This window comes from Argiope bruennichi, chromosome X1, assembly GCF_947563725.1.
Source record: "Argiope bruennichi chromosome X1, qqArgBrue1.1, whole genome shotgun sequence".
NCBI lineage: Eukaryota > Metazoa > Arthropoda > Arachnida > Araneae > Araneidae > Argiope > Argiope bruennichi.
Window position 1 is genome coordinate 128,761,823 of NC_079162.1, and position 12,594 is coordinate 128,774,416.

Below are 12,594 nucleotides of genomic sequence, written 5' to 3' on the forward strand. Positions count from 1 at the left end.
AAAACGAATTGCATTGAAAATTATTATTTCATTTGTAAAGATATATAAGGAAAAGAAAACGAAAATAATTCACAATCATCCGTGTTTTAAAATTTCTTATTTTCGTATTGAAATCTACTACGGAATTTCAGTTATTATTACATTTCGCAATTACTTTACAACATACCAAAGTACTGATGAGGCGAGTCCGGGCCATGTTGGTCTTCTCGAGGGGGACAACAGTGGAACACTTGGTCGATTCTCTGACGCCTATTAGCTACAAAATATAAGCCAACAATTAAAGGTAATGCATTCCTATAAATAATTTGGATAAAATGGCATACTCAAAAATTTCACATACAAACATATGTTAAAAAGAATTTCTCACTGCAAAAATAATATCTTTCTTAAAATTCAAACTCAAGCCTTGCAGAATACTCGGAAAGAAGGAATATCATAGAGGGTAAAGAAAAAAGTCACTTATATTTAAAATACTATCATAAAAAAAAGAGAGAGTTTTACGGGACAGAGAATAAATTAGTCCATAACAAACTTTATATAAATATAAATATTTTGTGACTTTCAAATTAAAGCAAATGCTTCATTTCTGACTTTTTGAATATGGAAGATTCACCAAGAATTAGACTCAGTTATCGTTACCATCATTTGACATCAATTCAAATTTATATCACCTATAATTTTCCTTTGTTAATGCATTAATCTATTGTACTAATGTAAGGCTTTTTCATTTATGTCTATGAATAGAAAACGATATGCATTGTGTTACAGCTTCATGCCGATAGATGGCGTATCTGTAGAGTACAAAGTTCTGTTAATTCCTTTTTTGAATCAGAACGTAGAGTGTGTAAGAACGAAGCTAGCACCTAGACGTGGCAACCGATTGTGAGAGGTGTCCTAATCTGTAATAGGCTACATGAAGTGGCACAAAAAACGTGTCCGAAAATAAAATGGTGTTCACCAGAAAGAAATGAGTAATTATTCGAAGAGAATTACATTAAGTGGTCCGTCGACTACGCAGTATTGAACCATCGAGAGTTTTGAGAAGTCGGCAAGTGTTTCTGTTTTGCTGCGTGTGTTTACTTGAAATTGTTCTCAGTGATTTCTGAATCGTTTAGAGTGATATCCAATGGATATAAAGTGTAAATTCCTATGATTGGACTATCCGATGATTGGATTATTATGTCCGTTTTGGTTTCAGGGTAACTGTGAGTACACTTTTGTTTTCTAAATTTGTGTATTAGTTTCGTTTTTATGAGTTGCATATATTCAGAGTTCTCTTTTCAAAATGCTTTCAAAACTTAAAAAGAGTGAATTAATTGAAGTTGCCGAGGAACTAGAAATTGATATTCCTTCCGGTGCCAAAGTAGTTACTATTAAAGATTTAATTGAAAAGAGCGAGATCTATAAAGATAATTATGAATTCGTAAAAACTGTGGTTGAGTCAATAATTGAAAAGAAAAAAGATTACGAGAAAAATGAAGCACAGAAAGTAGAATTGGAAAAACTTAAACTCGCGCAATTAGAAAAACAACTTGAGCTTGCGAATTTACAAAAAGATGTAACACAAAAGGTTAATGTAACAAATAGCTATTCTAATTCTAATTTTAGCTTAGAAAGTTTGATAAAAAGTGTCAAAACTTTAACTATTCCTGTTCCTACACGAGCAGAGTCGTATAATTTATTTTTCCAATCGCTTGAAAGAGCTTTCAAAACCAAAAATGTCCCAGAACAATTCAAATCAGAGATCCTATTAAATATTTTAGGCGAAAAAGTTACTAATTTAATGATATATTTAAATGAGGATGAATTGTGCATGTATGACAAATTAAAGGAATTAGTGTTAAAAGAATTTCAATCCACCCCACAAGAAGTTTTAAATAATTTCTGTAAAGCGAAAAAACGCCCAAACGAAAGCTATATCCAGCTTGCATCGCGACTTAGTGCAGCCTTTGATTATTATTGTCAATTAAGAAAGGTAAATGATTTTAAGGGAGTTTGTGAACTCATGGTTTCCGAAAAAATATTTGATTCATTAGATCGTGAACTACAAATTCATATTGACTTGAAACAAGGAGAATCTTGCTATGTGCCACCAGATTTGGCCAGGCATTGCGATATTTATGTATCGTCAAAATTCAAAAACGATAGTAATGTGTTTTCACGACCGCAAGTTGTAAACCATTCTCAAAAATATCGTAAAGAATATAGTCCACAAAAAGCATTCGTAGTGGAAGTTAAAACTCCGAAATGTGTAATTTGTAAATCTAATGAAAATCATTCCCTGAATGTATGTCCTGTGTTCAAAAATATGCTTGTTAATGAGAGAATAGAGGTCGTTAAAAATAAGCAATTATGTTTTAATTGTTTAAATCAACATAAAATTGCTAACTGTTATTTAAAATCCAATTGTTCCATTTGCAAAAAACGACATAACACTCTTTTGCACTTGGGAGATACTCAAAGCGAAACTGAAACTCGTTCGCAAAATGCTAACGCCGGATTAAATCCAAGGTCAAATGTATTCGTTCCGCGAATTGAAAATCCTAGTCATAATTCTTCACAACTGACGAATGAGTCACCTGCGAACAGTACGCATTCATTCACTGCTACCAACTTAAATCTAAACAAAATGGTTTTATTAAGTACTGCACATGTGATGATTGAAAATAATGTAGGAATGTTTATGAGTGCACGTGCGTTACTAGATGTTGGTAGTATGAGTCATTTCATTTCAAAACGGTTAGCCGATAAACTGAATTTGAAATAAAAAAGACGAAACATCGTGGTTTCTGGACTAAATCAATCTTCTTCTGTTATTAACTCGATCATAAAAACGAAAATTTCGAACGTAAGCAGAAGCTTTGAAAAGGGAATTGAGCTATTGGTAGTGCCGCAATGTTTAGGCGAATCAAAACACATTGCTACTAAAAGATTTAATTCACTTTGGCAACGTTTGAAGAGAGAACCAGAGTATAAGCAACTATACAGCGAATTTTTAACTGAGTATGAGAATTTGGGGCATATGCAGGCAACTTGCGAAACTCCAAGGTACATTATGCCTCATCATGGCGTTTTTAGGCCAGAAAGTAGTACTATAAAATTACGCGTTGTTTTTAACGCATCAGAGGCAACGTCATCTGGACAATCGCTTAATGATAATTTGTATTCAGGATCTGTTGTCCAAGATGATTTGTTCGCTATTTTGTTGAGATTTCGAAAACATTCTATAGTTTTCACCGCTGATATAAAAAAGATGTATCGTCAAATTTGGATACCTCCAGAACAGTGTGATTTACAATGTATTTTATGGAAGGATTTAGAGGAAGAGAAATTACGTGTATTTAAGTTGCTCACTGTTACCTACGGGACCAAATGCGCTCCTTACTTGGCAACCAGAGTACTAAAACAATTATGCTGTGATGAGCAGGACAATTATCCTTTAGCCGCTGCTGCTGGCAAAGATTTTTACGTCGACGATATACTCAGTGGTACCGAGGATTTATCTTCTGCCATTGAACTACAAGATCAGTTAATACATTTGTTAAAATCAGCTGGTATGGAGCTTCACAAGTGGAGCTCAAATAATCCTGTTTTGTTACAAAATGTTCCAACGTTGGACCGAGAATACAATTTCGATAATCCTAACTCAGCAACTTTAAAAACTTTGGGATTACAATTTAATCCTGAAAAGGATATATTTAGTTTTAGTGTTCAAAAAATTGTGAGACCTGCAACAAAAAGAACAATGCTATCGGACATATCCAGATTGTTTGATCCTTTAGGCCTCTTAGGACCTTTGATAATCACAGCGAAGATGTTCTTGCAGAAGTTGTGGATTTTGAGAATTGATTGGGACGATGAAGTTCCCTTACACTTAAATAGAGAGTGGGAAAAATTTAGTTCTGAACTGAGTCAATTGAAAAATGTAAACATAGATCGTCATGTGTTATGTTCTAAAGTTCTGAAAGTAGACCTGATAGGCTTCGGAGATGCTTCGAAAAATGCATATGGTTGTGCTGTCTACACCAGGTCTTTGTCAAGGTCTGGTGAGATAAAGGTGTCACTCTTATGCAGCAAATCTCGAGTGGCTCCCATCAAAGAAATTAGTATCCCACGTTTGGAGCTGTGTGCAGCGGATCTGCTTTCCAAGCTTACCGTTAAGGTTCTGTCATCCTTGCAACTAGACATTGATGGAGAACATTTGTACTCGGACTCCTTTGTGGTGCTCGCTTGGATCAAAACTCCACCTACATCGTTGAAAACTTTTGTGGCTAATCGAGTCGCTAGGATTCAAGATTATACTAAGAACTTCCAATGGCATTATGTAAATACTACTGAGAATCCTGCGGACTTGATATCACGAGTTTTCCCTTCAAAGATCCAACAGTTGGACATTTGGTGGAATGGATCGTCTTTTCTTTCATCTAGTAGCTGTCCAAACTTCAATGACGATCCTGGTGTCTCAGATGATGAATATCTTCTTGAAGTGAAAAGAACTGCGAAGAACTCTGAACTGAGTAATGATCCTATGATTAATCTTTCCATTTGTAATAATTCTTGTTTTTTACAGTGTATATTAGATATAAGTAATAATTATAGTAAAATTGTTCGTATTTTAAGTTATGTTTTCAGGTTGTCAAGAACCTAAAAGAAGCAGTGAAGATAACATGTCCACTGAATGCTGAGGAATTAAACTATGCAGAGACATTTTTAATTAAAAATGTCCAAATCCAAGAGTTTGCCAAAGACGTCAGTAGTCTCCAAAAACACCACTGTGTGGCCTCCTGGTAGTAAATTAAAAACTTTGAATCCTTTCTTGGATTCTAAAGGATTGTTAAGAGTCGGAGGACGGTTGGGTAATAGTAATTTTAATTTTAATAAAAATCATCAAATAATTTTGCCAAAAAGCCATAGATTAACTTTAATTATAATAGAACATTTTCATAATAAATATTTACATGTTGGTGCTTCTTCCTTGCTATATCTTGTTAGAGAAAAATTTTGGCCTCTAAATGGACGCAATAGCAGCAGAAAAATCGTTCATCAATGTATCATTTATTTCAAAGCCCAACCAATTGCACCTACTCAAATCATGGGCGATTTGTCCAAGGAAAGAGTGTCTCCAGATTTTGCTTTTAATTGTGCTGGTGCCGATTTCTGTGGGCCGTTTTATATTAAGAATAAGGCTCAGCGTAAAGAAGCTTTACAGAAAATTTATATTTATAATTTTGTATGTTTTTGTTTTAAAGCTGTTTATATAGTAACTGTTTCTGATTTGACAAATTTAAAAGAAAGTCATCTCAAGAAATGGCAAAAGATAACTAGACTTGTACAATATATGTGGAAATTTTGGCATCGTAATTATTTAAGTCAATTACAACAGAGATCTAAATGGATGTTTGACAAAAATAATGTAAAGTTAGGAGATTTAGTGTTATTTATCGAAGACAATTTGCCTTGTTATAAATGGGCTATGGGTAGGATAATTAAAATTTATTATGGTGATGATAAGAAAATTCGTGTTGTTAAGATTAAAATGCAGTCTAGTACTTGTAAAAGAGCCATTTCTAAAATTTGTGTATTGCCAATGGAACATAATTAGTTTGTAATATTTAATTTTGTAATTTGTAAGTTTTTATTTGTTATTTCTTAGAGATATTTATTATTATGTTTCTTGTGTGTTTTTTACTAGATTTGTGTAAATGTTGTAATATTGTTTATGTTATTGAACATAGTAATCTCTTGAAACCCTGGGGTTTCAAGGTGGGAAGAATGTTACAGCTTCAGGCCGATAGATGGCGTATCTGTCGAGTACAAAGTTCTGTTAATTCCTTTTTTGTATCAGAACGTAGAGTATGTAAGAACGATGCTAGCACCTAGACGTGGCACCCGATTGTGAGAGGTGTCCTAATCTGTAATAGGCTACATGAAGTGGCACAAAAAACGTGTCCGAAAATAAAATGGTGTTCACCAGAAAGAAATGAGTAATTATTCGAAGAGAATTACACATTGAAAGTTATTATTTCCTTTGTATAGATGTATAAGGAACAAAAAACGATACTAGTATTCATAATCATCTGTGTTTTAAAATTTCTTATTTCCGTATTGAAATCTACAGCAGAATATCAGTTATTATTAAATTTCAACATTACTTTACAACATACCAAAGTACTGATGAGGCAAGAGCGGGTCATTTTCATCTTCTCTGGGGGGACAACGGTGGAACGCTTGGTCGATTCTCTGATGTCTATTACCTACAAAAAGAAAATGCAGAAATTAAATGCAATTCATTTCTCTAAATAATTTGGATAAAATGAATAAATTTGATTTATAAATATATTTTGAAAAGAATTTATCATTGCACAACAAATATCTTTCTTAAAATTCAAACTCAACCCTTGCAGAATACTCGGAAAGAAGAAATAGCATAGCGGGTAAAGAAAAAAGTGACTTCTATTTCAAATACTATCTTTAAAAAAAAAGGAAGAATTTTACGTGACAGAGAATAAATTTGTCCATAACAAACTTTATATGTATATAAATATGTTGTGACTTTCAAATTAAAGCAAATGTTTCATTTCTGACTTGTTAAATATGGAAGATTCAACAAGAATTAGACTCAGTTACCGTTATCATGAAATGACATCAATTCAAGTTTTCAATTTCAATCGATTAACAAAGGACTATTATTGTCCTTTGTTAATCGATTAATCTGCTGTACCAATGGAAGGGTTTTCAAGTATTTCTGTAAATAGAAAACGATTTGCTTTGAAAGTTATTATTTCCTTTCTATAGATTTATAAGGAACCGAAAACGAAACTAATTCACAATCATCTGTGTTTTGAAATTTGTTATTTTCGTATTGAAATCTACTACGGAATTTTAGTTATTATTAAATTTCAACATTAATTTACAACATACCAAAGTACTGATGAGGCAAGGTCGGATCATTTTCGTATTCCGTAGGGGGACAACGGTGGAACGTTTGGTCGATTCTCTGATCTCTACTGGCAACTAAAAGATAATGCACCAATTAAATGTAATTCATTTCTCTAAGTAATTTAGATAAAATGAATAAATTTGACTGATAAATATATTTTAAAAGAATTCCTCATTGCACAACAATTGTCTTTCTTAAAATTCAAACTCACAGTATACTCGGAAAAAAGGAATATCATAGAGTGTAAAGAAAAAATAGACTTCTATTTCAAATACTATCTTAAAAGAAAAAAGAGAATTTTACGTGACAGAGAATAAATAACAAACTTTATATGTGTATAAATATGTTGTAACTTTCAAATTAAAGCAAATGTTTCATTTCTGACTGGTTGCATATGGAAGATTCAACAAGAATTAGACTCAGTTATCGTTATCGTCATGTGACATCAATTCAAATTTATTACATCTATCATTTCCTTTCCGACTTGTTGGATATGGAAGATTCATCAAGAATTAGACACAGTTATCGTTGTCCTCATGAGACCTAAATTCAAATTTATTACTCCTATCATTTTCCATTGTTGATGCATTAATTTCCTGTACTAATGGAAAGGTTTTTGAATTATTTCTAAAAATTGAATACGATTTGCATTGAAAGTTATTATTTCCTTTGTATAGATGTATAAGGAACAAAAAACAAAACGAATTCACAATCATTTGTGTTTTAAAATTTGTTATTTTTGTATTGAAATCTACTACGGAATTTCAGTTATTATTAAATTTCAACATTAATTTACAACATACCAAAGTACTGATGAGGCAAGGTCGGATCATTTTCGTATTCCGTAGGGGGACAACGGTGGAACGTTTGGTCGATTCTCTGATGTCTATTAGCTACAAAGAGAAAATGCAGTAATTAAAGGTAATTCATTTCTCTAAATAATTTGGATAAAATAGCATGCTCAAAAATTTGACTTATAAATATATTTTAAAAAGAATTTATCATTGCACAACAATTATCTTTCTTAAAATTCATATTCAAGTCTTTCGGAATACTCGGAAAAAAGGAATATCATAGAGGGTAAAGAAATCTTTAAAAAAAGTGACTTCTATTTCAATTATTATCTTAAAAAAAAGAGAGAATTTTACAGAAGAGGGAATAAAGTAGTCCATAACAAAATTTTATTTATTTGTGTCTAAATATGTTGTGACTTTCAAATTAAAGCAAATGTTTCATTTCTGACTTCTTCGATATGGAAGATTCAACAAGAAGTAGACTCAGTCATGTGACATCACTTCAAATTTATTAACCTATCATTTTCCATTGTTAATCCATTAATCTGCTGTTCTAATGGATGGGTTTTTAATTATTTCTGTAAATAGAAAACGATTTGCATTGAAAGCTAGTATTTATTTTGTATATATATATATATAAAACTAACCGAAAACGAAACTAATTCACAATCATCCATGTTTTAAAATTTCTTATTTTCGTATTGAAATCTACAACGGAATTTCAGTTATTATTACATTTCACAATTACTTTAGAACATACCAAAGTACTGATGAGGCGAGTCCGGGCCATGTTCGTCTTCTCGAGGGGGACAACAGTGTAGCGCTTGGTCGATACTCTGATGTCTATTAGCTACTAAAAGATAATGCAGCAATTAAATGTAATTCATTTCTCTAAATAATTTCGTTAAAATGAATAAATTTGACTTATAAATATATTTTAAAAGAATTTCTCATTGCATAACAATTATCTTTCTTAAAATTCAAACTCAACCCTTGCAGTATATTCGGAAAGAAGGAATGTCATAGAGGGTAAATAAAAAAATGACTTGTATTTCCAATACTATCTTAAAAGAAAAAAGAGATCTTTACGCGACAGAGAATAAAGAACAAACTTTATATGTGTATAAATATGTTGTGACTTTCAAATAAAGCAAATGTTTCATTTCTGACTTGTTGGATATGGAAGTTCAACAAAAATTAGACTCAGTTCTCGTTATCGTCATGTGACATCAATTCAAATTTATTACACCTATCATTTCATTTCGGATTTGTAGGATCTGAAAGATTCAAAGAGAATTAGACTTAGTTACCGTTATCGTCATGTGACATCAATTCAAATTTATTGCACCTATCATTTCATTTCTGATTTGTTGCATATGGAAGATTCAAAGAGAATAATACTCAGTTATCGTCATCGTCATGTGACATCAATTCAAATTCATTACACCTATCATTTTCCATTGTTAATGCATTTATCTCCTATACTAATGGAAGAATTTTTCAATTATTTATATAAATAGTAAACGATTTCCATTGAAAGTTATTACTTACTTTGTACAGATATATAAGGAACCGAAACGGAACTAATTGACAATCATCTGTGTTTTAAAATTTCTTATTTCCGTATTGAAATCTACAGCAGAATATCAGTTATTATTAAATTTCAACATTACTTTACAACATACCAAAGTACTGATGAGGCAAGAGCGGGTCATTTTCATCTTCTCTGGGGGGACAACGGTGCAACGCTTGGTCGATTCTCTGATGTCTATTAGCTACAAAAAGAAAATGCAGGAATTAAATGTAATTCCTTTCTCTAAATAATTTGGATAAAATGGCATGCTCAAAAATTTGACTTATAAATATATTTTAAAAAGAATTTCTCATTGCATAACAATTATCTTTCTTAAAATTCAAACTCAACCCTTTTAGAATACTCGGAAAGAAGGAATATCATAGACGGTAAAGAAATCTTTAAAAAAAGTGACTTCTATTTAAAATACTATCTTAAAAAAAGACAGAATTTTACATGATACAGAATAAAATAATCCATAACAAATTTTATTTGTGTCTAAATATGTTGTGACATTCAAATTAAAGTAAATGCTTCATTTCTGACTTTTTTGATATGGAAGATTCAACTAGAATTATTATCAGTCATGTGACATCAATTCAAATTTATTACACCTATCATTTTCCATTGTTAATACATTAATCTGCTGTACTAATGGAAGAATTTTCAATTATTTCTATAAATAGAAAATGATTTGTAATGAAAGTTATTATATCCTTTGTATACATGCATAAGGAACCAAGTGTTTTAAAATGCTGTATTTTCGTATTGAAATCTACTACGGTATTTTAGTTATTATTACATTTCAACATTACTTTACGACATACCAAAGTGCTGATGATACGTGTCCGCGTCATTTTCATCTTCTCGAGGGGGACAATAGTGGAGCGCTTGGTCGATTCCCTGATTTCTATTAGCTACAAAAAGAAAATGCGGCGACTAAAGGTAATTCGTTTCTCCAAATAATTTGGATAAAATGGCATGTTGAGAAATTTGACTTATAAATATATTTTAAAGAAAATTTATCATTGCACAACAATTATCTTTCTTAAAATTCAAATTCACGCCTTTCAGAATACTCGGAAAGAAGGAATATCATAGAGGGTAAAGAAATCTTTAAAAAAAGTGACGTCTATTTCAAATACTATCTTCAAAGAAAAAAGAGAATTTTACGTGACAAAGAATAAATTAGGCCATAACAAATTTTATTTGCGAGTAAAAATGTTTCGACTTTCCAATTAAAGAAAATGTTTCATTTCTGACTTGTTGGATATAGAAGATTCAATAAGAATTTGACTCAGTTACCGATATCGTCGTGTGACATCAATTCAAATTTATTACACCTATCATTTTTCATTGTTATTCCATTAATCTGCTGTACTATTGGAAGGGTTTTTATTCATTTCTATAAATAGAAAACGATTTGCATTGAAAGGTATTATTTCCTTTGTAAAGATATATGAGGAACCAAAAGCGAAAGTAATTCTTAATGATCTATGTTTTAAAATTTGTTATTTTCGTATTGAAATCTACTACGGAATTTTATTTATTATTACATTTCAACGTCACTTTTCTTTAATTGATTTTGGTATTTTGCACTTAGAACTATTTAAAATTAAAATTAAAAAGTAATTCATATATATAGTAAGTAATTGCAAATTATTTTTTAAGACAGCCAAAATATTCTTTATTTATAATTTTGAACAATTTTTAAATTATAAAATAATAGAACTTAAGACCTTGAACAGTGCTTTTTTTTCTCTCTAAAGCTTAACCTAGCAATGATATAAAGAAATTACTACTGGCTGATGCTAGATAAACTTAGAATGTGTGGTGTTGGGGGCGGTTGTATGGCTTTTCCGTACGGGACATGTCCTCACCGGTCACAAAATTGTCAATCAGTGATCTTGTTTGCAAGCCAGTTCTTATTGATAAAAATCAATTTTAGATGCGGTTACAACATTTTAAACATTATCACAAAGTACCAGATTTGGCCAAATTTAACATGATGCTTAATATAATTTTGAATACATGACAAGTTTTTAAAATCATTTAATGCGTTTTAATACAATCTGAATACTTTTCACTTTGTCTTTTATGAAAAATGAATTGCTTTTTAATGAATTTATTCAAAAATGTATGATAAGAATCAAGAACGAATGATATTACTTCTAATATAAATATTGTATCTACTCCGGAACAATAATCATTTCTATATTTTAGATAGTAAATTTATTTCTTTATATAAAAATAACGATTTTCAATAATTCAAAGGTTTTGATTTCAACAGTTTTCTTATTGATTCATTTGTTTAATTCAAGAAGTTCGAACACTGAAATATACGTTATTTAAATATGGGATCGTAAAAAATTAGTTATTAAAGTTTTAAATACAATTAAATGAGGTTAGTGATATTGGAATGATTTGTGTGGAGGGGATAGTTACAAAAGGAATAATCTTGAAATAACATAAGTAGTTAGAAAAATTCCAAGTACGGATTTTATTTTTCCATAGGATGGGAATGTTATATCAGTTTTAAAAAAAATCAGTTTCCAGAGTAGAAGTGCTATTACAAATTTAAACTTTTCTGACTATCATCACAGATTTAACCTCAAAGTTATTGCATTTTTTTAAGTGTATTCTGATTAGGATAAATTAGTTTTTCGCTAAATAATTTTTCATTTTGTGTATGAAATATTATAGTGAATATTATGTATATAGTACAAAGTTCATAAAAAGAGAGAGCTTACTGATACAGAAATATATTAATATTTCGCTAACTGAGCGTTTGCTGCTGCGAAAATCTGTAAGAGATGTTTGCTGAATTCAACTTTAATTTTCTTTTTCTTGCACTAATTTATTAAACCATAATCGAAATCTGCTGCTGAAAGCTCCAAGATGAAATATTAGTAAAACAGCATTGCCAAAGGTTTTGAGTTTCTTTTCAACAATGAAATATATTGTTGCAAAATACATTTAAAATATTTCAAAAAAAATTATTAAATATAGAAAGAAAAAAATATATGTTAAAAAATTCGGTAACATTAAAAACATAATTTCTTTGAATTTTATGATGCTGAAAAGCTATTTTTCTACGATAAAATTTTATAAATATATTGCGAAGAAACGCCAATATTGCGCTTAATTTTGTTTAATTAAAATTCTACTTCAAAACTGAGAAAAAAAATCGCTCCGAAAATCACAATTCTACCTTCCAAAGTATATATTTGCTATACTTGATACGCATAAGTCAAACCGTCTGGTCGTACAGACCCAGCACATACACC

General features: G+C 30.6%; 1 protein-coding gene across 15 annotated transcripts in view; it reads right to left on the minus strand.

Moving 5' to 3' along the window:
- LOC129958288 (uncharacterized) overlaps positions 1 to 12,594 on the minus strand; it is an 82,659-nt gene that overhangs the window by 6,149 nt on the left and 63,916 nt on the right. For 12 of the 15 annotated variants that reach the window (XM_056070656.1, XM_056070642.1, XM_056070645.1 and 9 more), the window contains 7 exons: positions 10,135 to 10,224; positions 9,420 to 9,509; positions 8,495 to 8,587; positions 7,744 to 7,833; positions 6,922 to 7,014; positions 6,165 to 6,254; positions 167 to 256 (listed from right to left, as the gene is read on the minus strand). In XM_056070656.1, coding sequence (XP_055926631.1) covers positions 167 to 256; positions 6,165 to 6,254; positions 6,922 to 7,014; positions 7,744 to 7,833; positions 8,495 to 8,587; positions 9,420 to 9,509; positions 10,135 to 10,224 — 636 coding nt within the window. The remainder of the gene's footprint in view (positions 1 to 166; positions 257 to 6,164; positions 6,255 to 6,921; positions 7,015 to 7,743; positions 7,834 to 8,494; positions 8,588 to 9,419; positions 9,510 to 10,134; positions 10,225 to 12,594) is intronic. The other 3 variants (XM_056070654.1, XM_056070658.1, XM_056070655.1) reach the window with 3 other exon arrangements.